Raw genomic sequence first — 25,887 nt, forward strand, 5'->3', positions numbered from 1 at the left:
AAAAAATTTTGACAAGGAGATGGAACAGCAGTGGGAAATATTTAGAATGGTGATCAATAGCATTCAGGAGAAATATATTCCTCTAAAAAACAAGAACAAATGGGCCAATAATGAAACACCATGGATGAATAAAGAAATAAGGGTAAAATTGAAACTAAAGAAAAAGGCATACTCTAAGTACAAAGATAATATAGGCGAGGATAACAAAAGGAAATACAAAGAGCTTAGGAAAGAAGTCCAAAAAATTATTAGGAAAGCAAAGAGGCACTACAAAATTAAATTATCAAGGAATATAAATAGCAAAGTATTCTATAGACACATAAATAACAAAGGAAAAATCAGAATAGGAATCGGGCCACTAAGGGATGCACAAGATAAACTCACAGGTAATGACAGTGAAATGGCAGAAATATTGAAAAGTCACTGCCTCATTATTTACCAGGGAGACTAACTTGGTGGACATGACATTAGAAGAAGAGATCAAAAAAGATATAAAGACATTTAAGATAGAAAGGGGGGAGATAATTGATAAACTAATCAAACTTAGAAAGGATAAAACCCCTGGTCTGGATGGATTGCATCCGCACATATTAAAACAAATTAGGGAAGAGATAGCAGAGGAACTATTACATATATATAAAAATTCATTAGAAAATGGAACAGTGCCAGAGGACTGGCGGACAGCTAATGCAATTCCTATATTTAAAAAAGGAGTTAGAACAAGTCCAGGGAACTATTGACCAATTAGCTTAACGTTGGTGGTAGGAAAGATAATAGAATCTTTACTCAAAGGTGTAATAGAAAAACATCTAGAAAACGAAAATATAATAAAACGTCCTCAGCCCAGATTTCAGAAGGGAAAGTCATGCTTGACCAACCTTATTGAATTCTTTGAAGAAGTAACAGAAAGAGTAGACAAGTGTAATGCTGTAAATGTAACATATTTGGATTTTCAAAAGGCCTTCGATAAGGTACCGCATTGTGGACTCATGACTAGGGTCAGAGTATGTGGAGTCAGGGGACAGATAGCAGAATGGATAGTAAGCTGGCTAAAAAACAGAAAACAGAGACTAGGGGTTAAGGGTAGCTACTCAGATTGGCAAAAGGTGGGAAGTGGTGTTCCACAGGGATCGGTGCTGGGACCATTGTTGTTCACAATTTGCATTAACGATTTGGGCTCGGGAATCAGAAGTACAATTTTAAAATTTGTGGACGACAAAAAATTGGGGGTATAGTTAATACAAAGGAAGAATGCATCAAAATGCAAGAAGACATTAATTAACTCGCAGAACATGCAAGTTAATTAATGAGTGCGTAATTAACAAATGAATTTCAATATAGATAAGTGTGAGGTGGTGCATTTTGGTGGGAAGAATAAGGAGGCCACATACTGCTTGGATAAGATGGGGGAAAAATTTGATAGGAGCCGTTTTTGGGCATAGGTAGCGTGATGTGCTATTACCCCGCGCCCAATGGCCCCTGCGCAGGCAGGATGCAAGTTTCGACCCACCGAAGACTTACCTGCAATCAGCATTCCTTTCCAGGCCTTGCATGTGGAATCAATGCAATTCGCACTTTCCACCACCAGAGGAAGCTAAATCTCTTAAAGGGAGGATGTTTCTTAGAAATTTCTTAAAGGTAGCTGGTACCTGTTATTTGCTGAAAGTAACAGTCTACTATTTGTACAGAGTCAGAACGTAGATCAGACATCGCACAGGTAAAACACATATGTTGGTCCCATCCCTATGTTTACTCACTGATGAGTTATGTTAAAACATTGAATAAAGGTTGTACACAACTAAATCCCACATCCTCCAATCTGCCAGACTTTACCAGTCTGCCGATCTGAGTTGTTACCAAGCCTGCGAGAGAGCATGCACCAAGGTTGTCTGCTGATGCACTAGAGGCCTTGGTGTATGAGGTGGACAGAAGGAGGGTCATCCTATATCCACCGGGGGGGGGGGGGGGGGGCAAGAGGCCCTCCAGATATATACCTAAAAGGCAGTGGGAGGCAGCAGAGGACAAAGTCAGGCAGTGCAGGAAGAAGTTCAATGCTTTGACATGAGTGGTCAAGGTGAGTGAGGTCAACTTTCAAGAGGCGTCTCCTACCAACTACACCACTAGCCGCATCCACTGCTCTACGCACTACGCCCCCCCATCACCCACATACCAACAAACTCTTTCAATCAGTACTCAACTCTTCCAATCAGATGCTTCCTCCCACCTGTACACATTACCACTGTTGCAAGCCACCCACCCACAACTCAACAGGCTACACACACTGGCAGCTATTCAACCATGACTGGCACATCACCAAGACACTGGTCCCGCTTTTTTGCAGAAGAAGGTGGCGCATATCAGGAGGCAGCAAATGGCAGTGGCATTTAGCCCCTCGATCCTGTTCCACCATTCAATGAGATCATGCTGGACCTGTGACCTAACTCCATATACCCGCCTTAGCCCCATATCCCTTAATACCCTTGGTTCACAGAAATCTATCAATCTCAGATTTAGAATTCACAATTGAACTAGCATCAACTGCCATTTGCAGAAGAGCGTTCCAAACTTCTCCCACCTTCAGTGTGTAGAAACGTTCTTAACTTCACTCCTGCACTTCCTGGCTCTAAATGTTAGATTATGCCCCCTAGTCCTAGTATTCAAGTAGAGGAGACCTCCAATAACAGTTACAAATGTATCGGCTACGAGAAGCAATAATGCAACCTCCAACCTGTAAATCCTGCATGGTCCCTTTAAATAGCGCTGGCCGGGGTCCTACAGACACTTTAGGACACGTGCAGATGGTCGTAGCTAAGACTGCGCGTTGATTTGAGCGCTAAGGGCCAAAATGGTGTCTATCACCTTAAATCAGCGTTGCACACTGATTGGATCCATTTTCTCCTTACTTTACATGCTGCCGGCGTTCGGTAACTACGCATTGGCTAATACCTAGACGAAGATGGCGTCAGGTGCATGTCACACCGGAAAGGTGCATGCGCAGCAAAGACGCCATCTTGGATGTTCGAGAGGCCGCGTAGCGCTGTAACAACGGGCGCTACACGGCCCAATTTAGCGCCCAAAGAGTCTGCAAAGGGATACAAACAGATTAAGTGAGAGAGCAAGAAGGTGGCAGATGAAGTATAATGTGGGGAAATGTGAGGTTATTCACTTTGGTAGGAAGAATAGAAAAACAGAATGGGAGAAAAATTGGATAAGGGTCTGTTTTGGGCGGGGGTAGCCCGATGCGCTCGTACCCCACGCCCGATGGACGCAAGTTTGGACCTACCCGAGGAATTACCTGCAATTAGCCGACCTTTCCAGGCCTTGCACATGGAATCAATGCAATTTGCACTTTCCGCCACCAGAGGGAGCTAAATCTCTTAAAGGGAGGATGTTTCTTAGAAATCTCTTAAAGGTAGTTGGTACCTGTTATTTGCTGAAAATAACAGTCTACTGTCTGCACGGAGTCTAAATGGAGAGCAGACATCACACACGTAAAACACAGATGCAAGTCCCATCCCTATGTTTACACACTGATGAATTATGTTAAAACATTGAATAAAGGTCGTACCCAACTAAATTCCACATCCTCCAATCTGCCAGACTTTACCAGTCTGCCGATCTGAGTTGTTACCAAGCCTGCGAGAGAGCATGCACCAAGGTTCTGTGCAGATGCACTAGAGGCCTTGGTGCAAGAGGTGGACAGAAGGAGGGTCATCCTATATCCGCGGGGGGGGGGGGGGGTGGTGGGGGGGTGGGGGCAAGAGGCCCTCCAGACATATACCCAAAAGGCAGTAGGAGGCAGCAGGGGAGGAAGTCAATGCCAGGAGCAGAACACCAAGAGCAACAATGCATTGCAGGAAAAAGTGCAATGCTTTGACACGAGTGGTTAAGGTGAGTGAGGTCAACAGTCAAGAGGCCTCTCCTACCAACTGCACCACTAGCCACATCCACTGCTCCACATTCTACACCCCCCATCACCCCCACATACCAATAAACTCTTTCCATCAGTACTCAACTCTTCCAATCAGATGCTTCCTCCCACCCTTACATATTACCACTGTTGCAAGCCACCCACCCACAACTCACAGGCCACACACACTGGCAGCTATTCAACTATGACAGGCACATCACCAAGACACACGTCCCACTTTTTTGCAGAAGAAGGTGGCGCATATCAGGAGGCAGGAAGTGGCAGTGGCATTTAGCCCCTCGAGCCTGTTCCGCAATTCAATGAGATCATGGTGGACCTGTGACCTAACTCCATATACCCGCCTTAGCCCCATATCCCGTAATACCCTTGGTCCACAGAAATCTATCAATCTCAGATTTAGAATTCACAATTGAGCTAGCATCAACTGCCGTTTTCAGAAGACCGTTCCAAACTTCTCCCACCCTTGGCGTGTAGAAGCGGTTCCTAACTTCACTCCTGCACTTCCAGGCTCTAAATGTTAGACTATGTCCCCTAGTCCTAGTATTCAAGTATAGTATACCTCCAAAAACAGTTACAAATGTATCGGCTGCGAGAAGCAATAATCTAGCCACTAACCTGTAAATCCTGCATGGTCCCTTTAAATAGCACTGGTCAGGGTCCTCCAGTCACTCTAAGACACATTCAGACTGTGCATTGATTTGAGCGTTAAGGGCCAAAATGGTGTCTATCACTTTAAATCAGCGTTGCACACTGATTGGATCCATTTTCTCCTTACTTTACATGCTGCCAGCGTTCGGTATTTACGCATGGGTTAATGCCTATCCCAAGATGGCGTCTGGCACACGTCATGCTGGAAACGTGCGCGCGTAGCAAAGACGCCAACTTGGATGTTCGAGAGGTGGCGTAGCGCTGTAACAATGGGCGATAAAAGTCCCAATTTAGCGCCCTAAGATTCTAATTGGGGTAGAGGAGCAAAGGGATCTCGGGGTACAGATACACAAATCATTAAAAGTAGCAACGCAGGTTAATAAGGCCATACAAAGGGCAAACTAAACAGTGGGCTCATTTCTAGAGGGATAGAATTGAATAGCAGGGAAGTTATGTTAAACTTGTATAGAACCTTGGATAGACCACACTTGGAGTACTGTGCTCAGGTCTTGTCTCCGTATTATAAAAAGGATATAGATGTTAATTGTATCCATGTGATTTATATCAATTAGTGTTAATTGTATTCAGGTGATGTGTATCAATTGGGCACACTTTTGTATCCATTTATAAGAGAGCTGATGTAGGGGGTGGTGGTGATTGTGATGTGGATTTTTAATGAATGTAGGCTTGCAGTAACTAGAGATGAGGCTGTGGTATTTTATCCTTTACCACCTGGCTATCCAGTTTATGACAGTAGAGGCATTGGAGAAAGTGCAAAAAAAAAGGTTTGCAATGATGATATCAGAGCTGAGAGGATATACTTATCAGGAAAGGCTGAACAAGCTGGGGCTCTTTTCTCCAGAAAAGAGAAGGCTGAGGGGTGACCTGATTAAGGTCATTTAAGATAATGAAAGGGTTTGATAGGTTAGATGTAGAGAAAATGTTTCCACTTGTGGGCTGTCCAAAACTAGAGGTTATAAATATAAGATAATCACTAATAAATCCATCAGGGAATTCAGGAGAAACTTCTTTACCCAAAGAGTGGTAAGAATGTGGAATGTGCTCCCACAAGGAGTAGTTGAGGCAAATAGCATAAATGTATTTAAAAGGAAGCTAGATAAGCACATGAGGGAGAAAGGAATAGAAGGGTCTGCTGATAAGGTTAAATTAAGTAGGGAGAGAGGAGGCTTGTGTGGATTAATATTAGTTGCTAATACAACAGATACCTAATATGTCCTGTTTGTGTGGGAAACTCAATGTAAGTTAATTTAGTGATTACGTTGGAAGTACTGAACCAGGAACTTTAGTTGCAGGTAGTGTTTTATTGCATTGAAGTTGTGTGCAGATTTTCCTCTGCCTGGGGGCAGTGAATGGTGGAAAATCAGGTGAGAAGGATTACACCCCTGTAAGATGTGGAGATGCCAGTGATGGACTGGGGTGGACAAATGTAAGGAATCTTACAACACCAGGTTATAGTCCAACAGTTTTATTTGAAAATCACAAGCTTTCGGAGGCTTTCTCCTTCGTCAGGTGAGTGTGGGATTCCATGAAGGTTACTGCATATATAGTCTGAGAACAATGCCTGGTGATTACAGATAATCGTTCCAACTGCCTGTTGTCAAGGCAATCAAAGTATACACACAGTTTGTATATTCATTAGTCCTGTATGTAATGTCTCTCTGTCTGAACACTATTCAGCTTCTTGATAACAGGCAGTTGGAAAGATTATCTGTAATTACCAGGCATTGTTTGCTGACTAAATATACGGTGACCTTCATGGAATCCCACACTCACCTGATGAAGGAGGTAAACTCTGAAAGCTTGTGATTTTCAAATAAAACTGTTGGACTATGACCTGGTGTTGTAAGGTTCCTTACATTTGTCCACCCCTGTAAGAGAGTCTGCCTGACTTTCCTGTCCACTTAGACTATTATAACCAAAGTTATTCATTTCTAGGTTAGGTTCTAAAGGCAATGCTGCAATGGAGAAAACTGATGTTATAAAGGAAATGCTTTTATTTATAAAGCATCTTTCAGCTTGGGCTGATAAGTAACATTTGTGCCAGGCAATGACCATCTCCAACAAGAGAGTCTAACCACCTCCACTTGACAGTCAATGGTGTTACTATTGCCAAATCCCCCACAGTCAACATCCTGGGGGTCACCATTGACCAGAAACTTAACTGGACCAGCCATATAAATACTGTGGTGACAAGAGCAGGTCAGAGGCTGGGTATTCTGTGGTGAGTGACTCACCTCCTGACTCCTCAAAGCCTTTCCACCATCTACAAGGCATAAGTCAGGAGTGTGATGGAATACTCTCCACGTGCCTGGATGAGTGCAGCTCCAACAACTCTCAAGAAGCTTGACACCATCCAGGACAAAGCAGCAGCTATCCACCACCCTAAACATTCACCCCCTTCACCACCGGCGCACAGTGGCTGCAGTGTGTACCATCCACAGGATGCACTGCAGCAACTCAACTCGCCAAGGCTTCTTCGACAGCACCTCCCAAACCCGTGACCTCTACCACCTAGAAGGACAAGAGCAGCAGGCACATGGGAACAACACCACCTGCACGTTACCCTCCAAGTTACACACCATCCCGACTTGGAAATATATTGCTGTTCCTTCGTCGTTGCTGGGTCAAAATCCTGGAACTCCCTTCCTAACAGCACAGTGGGAGAACCTTCACCACACGGACTGCAGCGGTTCAAGAAGGCGGCTCACCACGACCTTCTCAAGGGCAATTAGGGATGGGCAATAAACGCTGTCCTCGCCAGCGACACCCACATGCTGTGAATGAATAAAAAAATATCCTGAGATGTCCCAAAGTGTTTCACAGCCAATTAATAATCTTTGAAGTGTAGTCACTGTTGCTTTGTAGACAGAGGAGCCAAAACTGTGCACAGTAAGTTCGCACAAACAACAATGAGTTGAATATCCAGTTATTTTTTTGGTGGTGTTGCTGAGGGATGAATGTTGGCCAGGACATCTGGAGAGTTCCCTGGTATTCTTTGAAAAAGTGCCATTGGATTTTTTATGTCCACCTTAACAGGCAGGTGGGGGGCTCAGTTTAATGTCCCATCCAAAAGACAGCACCTCTGACAATGCAGCACTCTTACTGCATTGAAGTGTCAGACTAGATTGTGATTATGTACATGTCCTGGGGTGGGGCTTGAACCCACAATTTTCTGACTCTGCAACAAGAGTGCTACCACTGAGCCACTGGCACTTTAAAATATTATAGTAAGAGTTTGTATTAATCGCAGTTGTTGCTAATATACCTAATATGACAGTAAGCAAGGTTCAAGTGTAGGCTTTTCAGTGACACTGTTTCTTGAAATGTTTAAACAGTATGTTGGAATGTCTGAAAATTAAATCTTTTAAACATTTCAGAAAAAGTCTGTTGAAAACATCATGGACTCATTGTCTGCTGCCTTATTAAACAGTTCAGAACAAATAGTTAATTTATAATAAGGATCTTCTGGCTTGCATACTAGAAAATCCTAAATACGAATAAACTATCCAGACAAGAATGGTCTTTTTAAGTGAGTTGGCATATTAGTTTTAAGTTGGCTTTGGCCAACTGAGATGCTTTAACCAAGACAACGTTAAACAGGCTCTGTCATGACATAAAATTGGATCAGTGATGGACAACAACATAGGAAAAAGTTTGGTGTTACGTTGTACTGTTTGAAATTATTATATTGCTACCAGAAAATTGAGTGACCTTTGCTCCTCCAACTGTGTAATATAAGTCACTTCTCAAAGATAGAGATTAGGGATGCAAATACCTATATTTGCTTAGATCTTTAGAAGTGGGAGTGCAGACAGAAAAAGAAAGACTTGCATTTATACAGTGCCTTTCACGACCTCAGGATGTCCCAACGTGCTTTACAGCCAATTAAGTAAAGGCCATAAAAAAGCCAAATGGGATTCTGAGTTTTATAACTGGGAGCATTGATTACAAAAGCAAGGAAGTGATGTTAAATCTGTACAGGAAATTGGCTAGGTCACAGTTGCAGTCCTTGTGTAGTTCTGGGTGCCCCACTGTAGGAAAGGGATTAGAGCTATGGAAAGGATTCATCAGAATGTTACCTGGAATGAGAAGTTATAGATACAGAGAAAGGGTAAAAAAAATTAATGCTTTTTAATCTGGAATAGAGATCAATATGCAAGGATCTAAAAGAAGTCTCTCAAATTATGAAAGGTTTTGAGAGGGTGAAAGGTTGTATCTACTGGTTGGCAAATCGGTAACAAGGAGGCATAGAATGAGGCTTGTCATTAGTATAACAAAGGGGGGATGTTAGAAGAAATGTTTTCAGAGTTATTAGAACACGGAGAGGTAGCATTTCTATGGGGTTCTCCCAATCTCCTATTTACATTGTTTCTCCAGGGTTTCTGCCAAAGTTATGGGAGGATAACTTCCAGAGAAATTGTACCCTGGATTGCTTTAGCACAAATGGCCAATGAGGTGGAGACTATATAATTTAAAATGGAATTGGATAAGTATTTGAAAAGGACCAATATAAAAGGATACAAGGAAAAGCAGTAAAATGGATCAGAGTAAATAGTTCCAGTTAAGGAGCTATCACCTGCAGAGGCTAGATGGATCAAATTGCCACCTTGACTACTGTAATTTCTCCGATTCTAACCTAGCCAGAAAGCTGCACTTTAAAATATATATGCACTTCACATGCTTGAAAAAGGGAAGGACTTCCCAATTTAAAGGAAATTCCAACTACCATGCCTTTGTTTACATTCGGACCCAGAAATTTCATGCCCTCAGAGCCAGGGTCTTCTTGGAAAACTAACTTATTTGAAAATGCTGCCCTTGAGATTATCTAACCAGGACTTAAGGTGGGAAAAATGAGGTTGAGCTGACCTATTGTAAAGACTCTTCTGTGCCTGCAGGGCAGAGGACAGGCCTACTTCAAATCTCCATCCTGTCCAGTTGATGCCTCCTTTCTACAGGGAAGGTGATGAAGAACTGCTGCAAAATCTGCCTGAGCATTAATCTGTTAATAACACTCAAATTTCTCGAGTCAGTTTATTTGTATCTTTATTCCCAGATCCAGATGCACTGGGCAGCTTTAGTTTTTCTTATCCGTTGGTGTTCACATAGTGTGTGTCACTTGCTTGATAAAGGTGGGCACTGTAGGCTACCAGATGTCCTCGGAGTGGCTTGGAAGGATTGGTCGTATAAAAACTTCATGCTGTGTTAACCATTACTTCGTTGGGAAGAGCCTTCCCTTTTCTAGATGTTGTCCACAGGTCCTCCATCAGTAGATGGTACAGCTATGTGACAGTCTATCTTGTGAAGCCTCCTCTGACGTGCCAAGGTAACTGTGGTGAGGATTTCTAAATGCAGGTCCTGGGGTAGTGATGGATAAGGACTGAATGCCTGAAGTATCATTATACCTGCATTTGGTGGTCCCACATGAACTCTTCCTTATCTGAAATATCGGACATGTTCAGAATCCAGCAAGAAATTCCCACGTGTAACACTTTGTATCGTGCCATTTAAATGCCAGCAGGAAACAAAAAGACACAAGCAAAGTATAAAACCCTAAAATGAAAAAAAAACAAAGTTCCCAGCAAAAAAAAACTAATGCAAGGAGAAAAAACTAATGCAAGTAAAATTGTCCCAAAAACACAGCCCCCCCCCATCCCAAACTTTAACTGATTACAGGATGTAAAAAGCCTGCTTGGCAGGTCAGCCCCAGGATCCCCAAAGCACCTAATTTAACTGGGAAAGCAGCATCCTTGTTCATAGTCAGGAGTTCCTGATGATAATAACACCCACGGCATGCACAGGCTCCTCATAATCTACATCACCGGAGCTGGTCAGCAGGGGAGCCAAAAGCCAAAATTGCAGTCAGAAATACTGTTTACTAATTACTTTTAGATGAGGGACCAAGTTTAAATAATTAGCAATGATAATGAGGCCCATACATGCCTGTAGCGGGGCCTTACCATTTGAGAAATCAGGCATATGCAGCTGTCTGTCCAACTTCTCCACCCTACCCACTTCCTGTGAGACTGCTGAAGCCTCAGAAAATTTACCTCAATGTAAATGCAACCATCCTTGACACTATTATATAACTCCCTGCAACCCTTTAAAGAGGAATTCCTAGAAACACAGGGTCTTTATGTGTTCTGTGATGTAAGTGAGGGATTTGTGCAGCTATTATATAAATATGTGTTCATAAATCGAATGAAATATAGGTTCAAAGTAAGGGCATTGAGATCTGCCAGGGGATGAACAAGGGGCATCTGTACTCTCCCATCTCCGAATAATGAATTTATTCATTAGGGTCGATACCCAGTAAAAGTAGGAACACAGTAAACCAACTGCCTAGCAACCTAAATAAATCTGAAAATGGAGTGAAAAAGAAGTCATTTTCATGTAATTGGGCTCTTTCAAGAAATGCTGTCACATGTACAGTACAAAAGCAGCTGTTTCTTTATCATCCCTGATGTATTTCCTATTTTAAAGGAATAAAAAGAGTTGTATTCAACCATTTGCTCAAATAAGGTCTGACAATCAAGACCTTTGTGTATTTCTTAACAAAATGCATAAATTAACACTGTGAAGGTTGTTAAGAGAGAAGGGAAGGCTGCGATGAGTGTTTCCCATATGAAGCATCCCCCCCCCCACCAACTTGATCTTAAAAAATATAGGGGAGAATTTTACACTTCAGCACTCCCAGCACGGAGCTTTGTGTGATGGGAATGGACGTCGGCAATTCAGCTTGCCTGACTCGCAGCTCACATGATACTCTGTCCATCCATTTTCATCATGCGGGCAAAAATTTGGTGTACTGACCTCCGCATCCAATTTCCTGATATGCTCTCCCATTGCGTGAAGCCCTGCAACAGGAGAATTGAAGTGTAAAATTTTACCCCTTACATATGTCCAGTATAACCACACTGACGCATTTCCCAATCTGTAGTTTTTTGTAAATACCATGTGGTCAATTTTCCTCTTTGGTGCTCCGGCGTGAAATATCACCTGGATGGAGAGCATCGAGGAAGATTGGACTGAAGCAGAAGGCTGTATTTGACCTGTGAACTTAATATGAAAAATTAGGCATTCAAACATATTAAACTAGCTGAGCATTAGCTTGAAGGGCATGTGCACTATTCACTACTTTGTATAGATTATAGAAAATTCCTGGAAGAGTCCAAGAAAGAGAAGGCTAGATCATCACCTGATCATAGTCAATAGGCAGAAATGTGTAGTATGTGCTATATTTGTAAGAAGAAAGAAACAAGCCATGGAATCTACAAAAATTGCTGATATTATTATGTCAATCTCAATCTGCGAATGGTGACAACTGTGTTGTGATTATTAAGCTACTGTTGCATAATAACTCAATGGCCCCGATATTTATGGAGAGGCAGAGAGGGAGTGGGGGAGCGTGGTTGTGGGGGGAAACCTGGGGGACACGGAGGTCCTGCCGAATTTAACGGCAGGACCTCATTATCATTTTTTAATTCCGTTTCCCACCCGGCAGCCGGTCGGATTGACAGGCTGGCCCACTGCCGGACGGGAAAGCCAACAGTGAGAGGCCATAATCGGGGGCCTTAACCTCCGGCAGTTCCCGTCTCCATTTAACTGCTGGGATTCCCAAGCCCTGGGAAGCCTGGCCGGCAACCATCAAATTTAAATCAGGCTCCCAACTGCTTTGTGGGAGCCTGATTTAAATATGATAATGAAGTGTCCCGCCTCTCCAAGATGGGACACGGTCGCCATGCAACCTGCGGCCATAAAAATGATGGCAGGCGCGCACGTGGTGGGTTGGGGTCGCATCTCATGATTTACCCCCCCCCCGACTCTCTCCTGCATGTCGTGGGGTGGGGGATGGTCGGGGTTGATATCGACTCCAAGGTTAAAAAAAAAGTCAGCTCACTTGAAACCATAATGGGCAGTGATTATCTATTTTCAATTGTGCAGCAGGACAATACATGTATTATTTCTTTTGTAACTTATGGAATAATATTGACAGCTGCCTTTGGAAATACTTTAGTGTTCCTGGAGCAGAGCTGCTTGAGATCGGAGCACTTATTGGGGTTTTGGGCACTCTCCGATTCATGGCCTCACAATTTTCTATCCATTACTTTAAAGAGTGGAAAATCATGGAGACTTGAATTAAATTCCAGCTTTGTGCTCTTGTCGTATGCAGCTCTGCACTCAGAGTGCTAATGACAAATACCTACCCGTATATTTTTAAGCTAATCTTTGAATATACCAGCAGCTAAGTTAAAGGTTGGGAGGGGTTGGGTTAATGTTACTAACATAATCATTACAATAATACCCAAAAGGAATATTACCACCCCAAAGAATTTGCATGGAAATTCATGGCAATGCACCTCAATTTCCTGATTGCACAGCTAGAAAGGTATGGAACCACCCGGTAGCACACATTCATAAAATCAGTCCTTATATTTCAGTTTTATAAAGCTTTGGTAGGTCTGCACTTGGATTATGATTTTCAGTTTTGGCCCCACAACTGGTGATGGATATTGAGGCACTAGAGAAGATGCAGAGGGTGACAATAAGGATGATATCTAACACTTAGTTAGAAGGATAGAATTAGAGAGTAAGTTATATACTGGAGAAAACCTAGGTTCAAGGAAGTTATAAATGGAACTTTATAAATTGGAAAGAATTATTGCAGTAAATAAGATATTTAAGATGGATAACTGAATTAGGGCAGGGGGACATGCCAATAAAAATATAAATAATGGGTCAGGTTAGATGTCAGGAAGGATTTCTTTTCTCAGAAGATTGTCACCCATTGGAATAGGCTACAGGTGGGTGTGGTAAGTATGAGTACAGTACAGACCTTTAAGAAAGTACTTGACAAGTTCATGAGTGAGAAGAACAATGTGACATATTGTAATTCGGGTTGGGATGGTATTAGTTAATTAAATCCAGCAAGTGATGTGTCATGGTTAACCGTTGCCTCCCAGAACTTGCTCAAAATCGCCTTATGGAGTTGGAAAGTAATTTCCATAACTTGTTCTTAAGATTGGTCACTTTCCTTCTCTTTTTTTTTGCTACCTCAGGGATTTAGCATTACCGGTGGCTAGGGAAGCCAGTACACAAGGTTGTACTGCCTAGTGGTCATGGTAATCATTGATTAGAGTCATTTCTCACCCTTCTTTTCATATGTTCATATGATGCAGTGCCATCCTAGACCTGTGGTTTTCAATGTGAGCATTGAAGCATAGTGGTAAATTTAGACTATCTCTATTGTGTGAACCCATTAGTATATTTTACATTAGAATTATGGTAACCATAGTTTTTTTCATTTTTTTGCCTTTTGAAACTGCTGTGGAATCTGATTCCACCACCCTTTCAGGTAATGCATTCCAGATTTTAACAGCCTTCTGTGCAAAAAAATTTCTCATTTCCCCTCTAGTTCTTTTCCAAATTATTTTAAATCTTTTGGTCACTGATGCACTTGCCAGAGAAAACAGTTTCTCCCTACTTGCTCTTTAAAAACCCCTCATAATTCTGAATACCTCTATTAGGTCTTCCCTCAACCTTCTTTGCTCTAAGGAGAACAATCCCAGCTTCTCTAATCTCGCCACATAACTGAAGACCCTCATCCCTAGTATCATCCTGATAAACCTCCTCTGTAACTCTCCAAGGCCTTGACATCCTAAAGTGTGGTACCCAAAATTGTACACAGTACTCCAGCTGAGGCCTAACTAGTGATTTGTAAAGGGCTTCCTTGTTTTTATATTCAGTGTCCATATTTACAAAGCCAAGTATCCTATACGCTACCTTAACTGCCTTATCAACTTGCCCTGCCCTGCGTCCCCAGGTCCGTCTGCTCTTCCATCCATAGTACCATTTAGATTATATTGCCTTTCCATGTTGTTCTTCCTAATGTGCATCACTTCACACTTATCCGCATTAAATTACATCTGCCAGGTGTCTGCCCATTTCACCAGTCTGTCTATGTACTCCTGAAGTCTACTACATTGCCAAGTTTTGTATCATCCGCAAATTTCGAAATTGTACTCCCTATACCCAAGTCCAGGTCATTTATATAGAGCAAGAAAAGCAATGGTCCTAATACCGACCCCTGGGGAACCCCACTGCATACTTCACTCCATTCAAAAAAACATCTGTTCACCACGAGTCTCTGCCTCCTATCCCTTGGCCAGTTATGTACCACCGTTCCTTTTTACCATGTGCCTCTATTTTCCGAATAAGTCTGTTATGTGGTACTTTATCAAATGTCTTTTGAAAGTCCATATATACAACATCTACTGCACTACCTTCATCAACCCTCTCTGTTACTTCTACTAAGAATAGTTATTTAAGTACATGGTGTAAATAATTTATGTTGTGCAATAATTGAGCATCAAGTAACAATTCTTATTTGGTTAATAAGCTATAAAAGTTCAAAGGTCCAAGTGTGCAGCTACATTAATCATTTTTGGTTTATAGTAATTAAATTATTTTTAGTCCACAGTGGTATTTTATAATTTTAGAATTACTATAATTATGTGATAGGTTAAAATTATGGGATATATTCATTGATCTGATACTCCCAGTGGAGAGTGCGGGGTCAGAGTTCAACCCAATCTCTCTTTGATGGACATTCTCCACTGGATTGCCGAATTTAGCCTTACAGTTTTTCCGCATTTGGTTCCTGAGAAGCTGATGTTTTTACAAAACCATGGATTAAATGAACACAGACTGTAAGAAATAAGGTGGTTGCTAATAGCAACAATGATTTTTTGGCATTAACCAGGCACAGAAACATTTTTCACACATGGTATTGTGTTGTTGACAGATTCATCTAGGGTGAAGGCACTTTGGTCTTCCTCATCTTTCTTCGATGACAGCAAAGCCCATTGCAGATTAAGCTTGTGGCATATAAATCATGTTTCCCAACAATTTTCCCACAGAACTTCTGGGTGTTTTTCCACAAATCTACCTCAGGCACAAGATCCAGGACAAGCTGTGAAGTAGATTTTGTGGCAAAAAGAGGAAAGAGTTGCACGAAGGAACACTACAACATCACTGACCTATCACTGATGTCGCTGTACCCAAAGTCAGACTTACGGTGGGCACCTCTCTTTGCTAAAGCCCCTCACACCAGCATCTAGATTACGCAGCTAATGATGTGTAAGTCTGGTATGTTGCACTAGACTGGACATCTAGAATATTAAAGTGACTGGTACTTTGCAGTCTGCCCTGTGTAGGTCCTTCAACCATGTTAAAGACAGATGTCCATTGATAAAGAAATTCTTAGATTTAAGACAACAGCTGTTAGGTGTTACTTTGAACACATATACAAATATCCAGAGTTTCCTTCTGGTAGTGTGTGGAGTGGTTGAGTGTGGAAGGGAAAGGAGCTACCATTGGCTACAGGCTGCATTTGGAGTGGGAGTTGTGTGGAAAATGTGATCCTCAGCAGCTCCCTCATCATCTCCCCCAACCACTCGTGTTTCTCCCCAATCCCTTGCTCCCAGCATGTCCTATACCTCTTCATTATCTCACTGCCCCTTCCCCTTCCGATTAATCCATTGTTTCATGTGGAAGCCAAAGATTGGTCCCACACTCTTTCTACCTCTCACATCCTGGCCTCTCTCTCTCTTGCACTCCTCCTGAACTTAATACATTTTCTGAAGTTTAGAGAACACAAAATAAAAGCTACAACAGGTGTAATTAGTACACTATCATTTTTTTCTCACACACAGACACAGAGACACAAACACACACATATACCTTTGGTGTTTAATAAAATACTCATTGGAAATATTTAACTCAATATAGCTTTTGAAATGTGTCTTGTTTTCAAAATAATTTAAAATAAAATATCCAATCAATACAGCTGACTGAATGGTACTGATGTATTCTGGGAAAATCAGTACACTGTATATGCTCAGACTTCTCAATCTGAATGCAGCATACAGCATCCCAGCTCTAAGGAAAAATGTCCAATCCAAGCCCAGGCTTTTGAGGGAGGCTGAGATCTTCAGGTAACGATGGCATCAAGAAGCATAAAAGACAATTAAATGGATAAATGTAAGCATGTTATTGTGAAATGTGTATTTTTATTTTGTTTAAACTGTTACTTTGGATATTACAAATTTCAATTACTGAAAAGAAAACTGGTGATGAAATTTTTTCCAGAAAGCATTTTGAGTGATTTGTGAGGAATACTCACCAAAACTATACATGTTATGTGACAGGCAGGTGTTAGGTGACAGAAGGAATGGCAATTGTAGCATTGGAAATCCTATCTAAACACCATCTACAGGCATAACAGGTATTTCAGGAAAATGTAGATACTTTTATAATGGAATTCACCATAAGAGCAATTTGACATAGAACTTTTTAATAAAATGTGCACCCACACACATAATATTCATTAAAAAGTAACACAACAGTTCCGAGACAACTCAACAATGTCTGGAGCACTCGTCGTAAAAGCTGCCTCATAGTCTCATTCTTGGATCGTCTGCATTATCCATTCTAGCCAGTGAAAGGGTTAAATATCTTTGTGATACCTTTCACATAATGTATATTTGTAGATATGGGACATTTATTTTCAAACATATGTTTTAGCTGGTTATATAAATTCTGAAGGCAAAATGTCATCAATGAATGTTTTAATTTATTACAAATAACAGAACTGGTTAACATTAGTTGCTTACAAACATGACAATTAGGATAACAGTATAATACAGTTTGGCCTAGTTAATGGGCATCCCACTAATGAGAGGATTCCTTGAATGCTTGTTTAGACATCTATTCATTTTCATATATCTGTAGCATTTGTTTAATTGGGATGACTGGAAATAATATGTTCATCATCAGAATGTTCCCATTAAGAGGCTTCAACTGTACTAGAATCAACTCACACCTACAAAGATATGTTGCGTAACGCAACACAGGGAATTATGGTAATAAGGGCTGTTTGTTTCTCTGAATGACAGTGCCACTTCCTGTTCTTTGTCAAAACAAACTCTTTTCTTTTCTCATGACCTTTGGTGTGTACTGTTTGCCTGCGAGTTAGACACATGCTTGAATAAGTGTGTCACTCAAAGCCACCCTGCAGACAACAGTGCTGTTCACCCATCTATGGTACTGCAATGAATAAACTGAGTGTGTGTTTTATCTGAGCTGACAACATCAATTCGAGCTAAATTACTAATTCAAATGGCACTGGAATTTTATACCTACGTTTGTCCTGGAAACCTGTATATTTTAGTGAGATTTAGCATGCTATTCTAAATTAGGGGAAAAGGCAGGTATCAAAATGTAATCCTTATGAAGCTTAATGAAAAATCTCGTATCATTTTTCATAATCGCAAAATGCAAAATGTTGATTTGTATTATACAGAGTATATATTACACAATCACAATGCTATCTTTGTGTTTATTTGTTTTATGCGTTTACATGTCTGTGTGTGAGAATGCCAGCTGTTCCATGCTTTCACCCTCTTGAGTGGTGGGTTAAGTCATTTGACTCTCCCCCAGCCAGTTTGTTCTCCTTGCCCAAAGACCCCATCAAAACTGTTGGGCTTCCTTTCCAGGGAAACTTCTAAGTGTGAAACATTTTGAACCAAACGAGTTTGTTTTGTAGAAAGGCTAGGATAACTCATATGGATAAATTTTCCAGTGAAAATAAACTAAAGTTATATCTTTATTTAAAGTTAAGATACACCATACATACAACAAACAACAACAACTTGCATTTTTATAGCGCTTTTAACATAGGAAAATGCCCCAAGGTGCTTCACAGAAGACTTCCCTAGTTAGCAGAGTTGTGTGATGGTCAGGAGTATTGACGTCTCAGCCTAGTAGTATAAATGGACATCCGAACCTGGAACCTGCCTGTCGATGCAACTTCTTTTCTATTCATTTCTTATTAATTTCCTCTGTTCACTGAAATTAGTAAAAAAGTTGGCTCGACTATCAAGCAGGTTTCCCCACTTTATACTCACAACCTTTTTGCTATCTTTAGTAGAGGGAGAAAAATATATCCCTATAAATGGCTTGTATAGATCTTTGATAATGAGGATGTATTTGTTTCAGCAGACTGTTTGATGTTGAAGAGGCAAAGTGTGAATTTGGCATAGAACACTATTCTCAGTATAAGAAAAATAGTGCAGTAAAATGTATTTCAATCCTTAAGGATTGACTCATTACTGCACCTATCACATTGTAATTAGAACCAAAAAAAGTGTTTTCTTGCATCTATTTACTAATAAAAAAGGAAGCATCAGCAAACATGCAGAGCTAAATGTGAATCTGATATGTGAAATAGCACAAGTGATATAGCCAACTGGTGTTGCCGTAGAAAAGGTGATAATATGACTGTGATTTGTATTTAATTCTTGTCCACTACTGTAGTCTGAGATTTCAACATCTGTAGCTGCAGCTGTCCCTTCTCCATGCACAGCATGCATATTAATAGCTTGACAACTGAACTGCGAAGAAATATAACCTATATTACATAACAGCAAAGCTCAGAGTTAAGCTTGTGTCTCTCCTTTGCCTTTCTCCTCAATTACCAAGCTGCCATCACCTCCAGACTATGGGATGATGTTCTCAAGTTGTGTCTAAGCCTAAAGCTCTCACATTCCATCTGTTCAGTACAGCCTTTACTTTGCGGCTTAGTGCTTTTTATGAAAATAAACAACATCATTAGCCAAAGTTCTTGTATCATATCTTTATCTTTAGACGACACAAGTGCTCCCTTTCTACCTCATTTTTCTAACATTACATTACATTAGTGATGGACAATTTGTTTCACAGACTGTAATTGGAAAGAGACTATAATTGCTTGAAGGAGTTGATAGCTAGTAGCCAGTACTCTTTGGATGAAGTATGCAGCTCCTGAGGCTCCCAGGTTGCTCAGTGGGTAAATGCACTTTGTGGTGTGTACTGCAGTCATCTCAGAGTTGAAGAGCTCTGAGACGATTGCAGTACACACCACAAAGTGGTGCATTGAAAGTGCGCCCATGAAAGGCATTAGTCATTTTTACATCGGTCTTCATAAATGAAGACTGAACAAATTCTAGATTCAGTTAATCTACGTAATACAAATACAGATTAATAAGTGTGTTTTCGTAATCAATATTTTCATTACTAACACTTAATTTTAGAGGCAATACGTCATGTATCATTAATCTACTGAAATTCTGTGAGGGGGCTAACTAATTTAGTGGATGATTATTATCCAGCAGATATAGAATATCATAGTATTCATCTCATATTATAGTATATTTGGATTATGGTATCTGGATTGTAGCATACTTGAATTGGTATACTTGAATTATGGTACACTTGGATTTGTACACTTAGATTTTTGTATATCTGGATAGTAGCATATTTGGAGTATAGTATACCCTGATTATAGTATACTTATAATGTAGAATTCTTGGATTATAGTATATCTGTATTATAGCATATCTGGATTTATATACTCGGTTTATAGTATACTTGGATTGTAGTATGCTTAATTATAGAATACTTGGATTTGTACACTTAGATTCTAGACTACTTGGATCTGCAGACTTGAATTATACTGTACCTGAATTGTAGAATACTTGTATAATAATATACTTGGATTATAGAATAATTGGATTGTAGTATACTTGGATTATATTATACTGCCTTGTACTTGGATTTGTCTACTTGAAATTTCAGAAGGTATTTGGTCAAGTTTGGCATCTGAGGTTATTAAACAAAATATGGGTACACAGAATTAATGGTACTTTGTGTGGTTGGATTAAAAATTGGCTTTGCAGTACAAAGCAGAAAACATTAAATGTGCGTGGCTCTATCTCGGGGCAATGACTAATGCAATTCTATCAGAATCTTTGCTCTTTATGCTTTTCATCAGTAATATGGAATAGGGGCTTTTTTCTCACCAATTTTCTCCTCTCCATTCCACTCCTGAAAGCTTATCACCGGAGAACAGTAACATTGTACCCTCCACTACCTTATCCATTATTAATTATTCACGTGTGAGCCTTGACAGTGAATGTCAGGAAGATATTTGACAATTATAGTCACAATAGCCAAAACTGGATCTGTCCTCACCTGAAGTCCACATATCAGCCAGGGTTCCTACTCCTGATTGCTATCCAGGGGTTCCTGGATAGCAATCAGGAATAGGAACCCTGGCTGATTTTCCTTCTCCAGTCGAGCAATGCAGAGGCCAGTTATAGCAGCCATACTGCCTTTCTGCCTGAGATCAGTTACTTTAGCGGCAAATTTCCTACTCTGTATGGCTAAGCCACTGGAAGACCAAGGGGAGGGGAAACGTAATGATAATAACTAAATTTGCTGATAACATTAAGGTATTTGGCCATATGACCCATGGAGATCTGGACAAAGAAACAGATGGAGTAAGAAATATCAGATTAAATGTGGAAAAGTGTAAATGAATTCACATTGGTACATGAAATGTATGCATACAATGTTTGTTGGCAAATGTGGGAAGGAGAAAAGATTTAGGTGGGATTATCAATCATTTAATATAGGACCCAATCAACATTAAGGTACTAGTAGCAGCACTAGAGGAAATAGTGAGAATGCCATCAACATCATTTAATTCAAATAAGTTTGTTTAATGCTGAAAAACGCATTGGTAAGCTTGTATGTCGATTATGTACAATTTTAGGTATCCTAATGAATTGTAAATAAGATTACTTTCATTTAGAATGTTAATTAAAAGAAACCAGGTGACTATGTGATAACATTGGAAAATGTAAGTTTGTTACAGTAAATAAACACAGGAAAGATCTGATTATATAGAGCAAAATTGGTTCTATTTCTGTAGAGACCATGGGAGTATCACATTTGGATTGCAGCTAGTCATGATTGATTATAATGTGATATTGTAGAATTATACTCACTTACTTCAGGGTCATGGAGAAAATTCTCTTTTCTCTTAGAAGCTTTACTGGCAGTCATTTACCCCCCATGGCAGATTACATGAATTAAGAAGTGTCCAGAACAGAACAAATTGTACATTGTCTGCAGAAATCAATAGGATGAATGGTCTTTTTTTGATCCATAATTTCTAGGTTCACATTTCATCAACTTCATTTGAGTTCAGAGCTTTCTCTACATGTCGTATAGTGCAGCGTGAAACTATAGTTCTAAATTTGCAGGACTCTCCTCCAGGCACAGTCTCTTGCTTGCCAGGAGTACAGGTCCAGAATCAAGTGTCAAAGGTCAGCATGCCTGTTTGATGGTACTCCCAATTTTTCAGCCATCACAATCAATGCTTGGAAAATCAGCAACACTATAAATCACTGGGTTATTGATTCTGTAAAATTACGATGCCAATATTATATAATAAAATAATATGAAAAACTTACATTTGGTTCTAATGTTGGGAAAATAAATCAGAAATAAACCCCACATATTTCATGCGGTCATAAGCTGGCAGTCATTACTTACTCAGAAAGCTGCTCGTTACCTGATGGCTTTACCACCCTCTAGCAAATGATGTGGAAATGTTGGCCTCGATTTTAATTCCGGGTGTGTTGTGGGCACGTGGTTAGCGAAGTGAGTTGGAAACTGCTCCAGAAATGAGGCCCAGGCTATTTTAACTCCTAGGCTTCATTTATATCTTGCCTGCTGACTTCCCGCCTGATATGGACTTTTTCTTGCTCATTCTAAAATAAGTTTGGGTACTGAGAATATTGACAAGTTTTCTACTTTCTTGCAGGTCTGGCTGGATGCTGGTACCCAGATTTTCTTCTCATATGCAATCTGCCTTGGATGTTTGACTGCACTAGGAAGCTATAATCCCTATCATAACAACTGCTACAGGTAAAAGAGTCATTAGTTAAAGTGGATTTTTGAACACTCAAGGGACTGGCTATTTGCTAATTTGTTCTCAACAATTGTTATTCTCAATGATCTATAAATGGCCAGGCAGTTTACAGAATACTCAGTCCCACAAATCTGCTTGCTCTTTTATCAGTTGCATATGCTAAAAAAATTCTATTGCATTGTTTTCCTCAACAACACAAGTAAAATGGCTGATTTAAATAGCCTCATTCTCTTACCTTTTAACATTTTCACAATGAATGACACTGGACTGTTATGTTATTCAGAAGCACTTTGAATACCATTTCATTAATTATCCATTTGTTTCTTCAAATACATATTCTTTACATTGTTACTTTATTGAATCTCTTTGTGATGTTTATGCCATTCTAACATGAATACAATAATAATTCATATTAATTTATTCTCTAATGGTTTTCCTGATGGCTTAATGAATAAGCATACTGTCCCTGAGCCATACAGACAAATAAATTCCCAGGTTTGATTCCTAATCTATGGCAGTTGTGGAGAACTCAGTATCCTTGAAGGGGAATACAAAGCCAGGGTTTAAGTTCTTGATTACTATAAAGTGACCCCTGTTGGAAAGTGTATATATGTGGAGGTCAGATGAGATGAGAATCAACTTGAGTGAAGGTGCTTCCCATGGTTGATCTTCACTGACACTCACCGTTTAGACTGGCACACGAAGAATGGGTGCTTGAGTGATGCACTGAAGAGCTTCGAGTGCCCATGAACCACACGCCAGGAGATGAGGTGTAAGGGAGAAAAATTGAAAAGAAAGTAAACATTGGCAACATTTTGTTAGGATGTTATTAATGTATACTGAGATCTACTTTTTATCTGCATCCTCAAGTAGTAGGAGTATACCTGATCTGTATAACTGCAACAAGCAAAAGAGTAAGTATTGCAGAAAATTGGCTGAAATGTGCTAAACATATACTTGACATGTTTTTGTTTGTAAATAAAATCCTTGTCAAATTTTTAAAATAGTTTTTTTACCTATCTGGTCTGGAATTGATTTTAGGGTTAATTTATATTATGATGTTGCTACAAAGTTAAATTTAGTTCACGAGGGGTTAACTCTCAGAAACAGACAATTTGTCCTGAGGTCCATTAGCTGGGGTACCAGACAAAGTAGTTAACAGAATTGTGCATACTAACATTACCATATCAGTTTGAGATAATGGGGAATTGTTAGCACATTCCAGGGAGATAGACACCTATAACATTGCATTGGTTTCGATCATTGAGCATATCAGGAGGCCTAGCTAAAATGGCAAAGTAGTAGCCATGGCTCCCACATTAAAGGAGGAGGGTAGATTCCTCATTTAAAGTGGGGGCTTTGATTGACAGCTTAGCGAGCCAATCCTCAACAGGGAGCTGACGGAAGGCCAGCGATAAAGCTTTTTGCCTTTCCCTTTGAGTGAAAAAGGACAGTCTGCAGGAGGTTTTGTGTGTGGAACAGTAAGACAGAGGCAGGGAGGTCTCACTTTCTAAGTCAGTGTCAGTCAATTCAGCAACGCTGACATCTAAAGTAAGGTAGGTCCATACCAAGAGCAAAGTTTGTGTAATTCATTGTTTTTGATGGTATGAGCAGTGATGGAAATAGGTAAATCTCACATTGAAAATGGTATTCTGTTCATTCATGTGGTACACATAAAATAAACCAGTTTGTGGTTTACATTAGGCCTTGTCTCGCTAGAGTGCTTATTAGCTTGACTTTCAAAAGATAGGAGAAACACGTGGGGGTGTGTGCAAGATCACAGTATCCAGTGCACATGACAAGGGATCTTATTGTTACAGTTCCCTAGTCATGCTATTGTTTAGCTTATGGGAGTGTCTGGTGATGCTGAACTCAAGAAAATACCTAGTGTAGACCCAAAACTTGTAACAATCCTAAAATAGTAAAAAAAATAGAGAACCCAAAATTCTGCGTTCCTGCTTTCTTGCCAGAAGTGCAGCCGAGCGAGACTCCCAGATACCTGTAGGAGAGGATGTGGACCTCTCCAAAATTCCAGGGATAGGGTCATTTAAATAATCAGAGTGGGCAGGCCTTGCAGAGGCATCCACCCTGACTGCCCAGTGAAAAATCAGGGCAGCATCCTTCCACTCCAATCGGGAATGTCCTTTACGGGCCAAAGGCATCAGTGCAAATTTATTGTCCTTTGCCACAAAGGGAAACCAGGGTCTGCGTTCTAAAGGTAATCAATCTTTTCTGGAATTGATTACCTTTGATGGGAAGCATACTTGGGGGCTTTAGAAGGCCCAGTACAGAATACATGCCAGCTCTCAGCTGGTAGGCTTCCACTGGAGCTAAGGTGTAATGGGCAGAATTCTCAGGGTAGTGCAGGAATACCCTTAGATATGGCCCCAAAGCTTTCTGTTGACATGTGGGGGAGTAGGGCAGGTAGATGTCATTCTCCCACCCACTGATTGGGTTTCCCAGGTAAGTTGTGCAGGGTAGAAACCCAGCAGATTTGGGTTCAGTCCCAAATTGAGGCCCTCTTGTGGGAATACAGGGACTTTCTGCCTTTCCCAGCTCCTGGAATTTTGGGCTGGGAAACAACAAGTTCTCCATGCAGAAATAACAGTTTTCAGCTGATTCTGCAACTTGTACTTTACTCACTTACTCTGGTAGATCATCTCTGGAACTCCAAACTCTGCTCGGCGTGAAGCAAGAACCCAAATTCTCACTGTTTGATTAGTCACAGCATATGTACAATTATGAAGAAGTGTGATGGATTATTTGTTGAAACCTTTCTTACTGACTACAGTATACATGAAGTTAAAATCAAGCTCTGTTAGTTGATTATCAAGCTGCAGAATACACATGTTCTGTACGTCAAAAGCACTCACCTATGTCTGTAGAACAAAAGGTGGTTTGATATCCTTATGTCTGTTGAGTGTCATTAGTATTATTCTGTCCAACACCATCTCAGATACCTGTCTGTGTGAGTGTGAATACCCTGCAATTATAGGTCATGAGCTTCAAAGAGTACTGGAGATTACCTTGGCCAGCAAATGTCCCGGGCATTTGGAAGATTGTGAATGGCTAACCACCGAAAGGATGGTTATGAGAATAACGGTTTTTAATGTTCTTTGTTCTGATCTATCTTCAAAGGAATTTGGAGCTAAATATTAGGAGGTATTGCACCAAGGCAGGAGTAAAAAGAAATAACTTGCATTTGTATAGCGCCTTTCATGACCTTAAGGACATCCCAAAGCTCTTTACAGCCAATGTAAGTCTGAAGTTGTCAGGAGTAAAAGGCTAATCAGAGGCTCCATGGTAGCAGATGTAAGCAGTAAACAGCTGTCTTTCAAGGGTCAGTTTTGTGTTGAGGACTAGCACAACTGAGGTGTCTTCATTGTTTTTGTCATTTCAAGGAGATCAGTAAGGCTTGTAATTACTGTTTGCAATTGTAATGTTCCTTTACATGTTCAATTTTAATAAAACA

General features: G+C 40.4%; 1 protein-coding gene across 1 annotated transcript in view; it reads left to right on the forward strand.

Annotated features, from left to right (window-relative positions):
* The window catches only part of slc6a11b (solute carrier family 6 member 11b), a 121,209-nt gene that overhangs the window by 70,791 nt on the left and 24,531 nt on the right, over nt 1-25,887 (forward strand). Inside the window, exon 8 of the mRNA XM_067998649.1 lies at nt 22,308-22,411. Within this exon, the coding sequence (XP_067854750.1) occupies nt 22,308-22,411 (104 nt within the window). The remainder of the gene's footprint in view (nt 1-22,307; nt 22,412-25,887) is intronic.

This window comes from Heptranchias perlo, chromosome 17, assembly GCF_035084215.1.
Source record: "Heptranchias perlo isolate sHepPer1 chromosome 17, sHepPer1.hap1, whole genome shotgun sequence".
Classification (NCBI taxonomy): Eukaryota; Metazoa; Chordata; class Chondrichthyes; order Hexanchiformes; family Hexanchidae; genus Heptranchias; species Heptranchias perlo.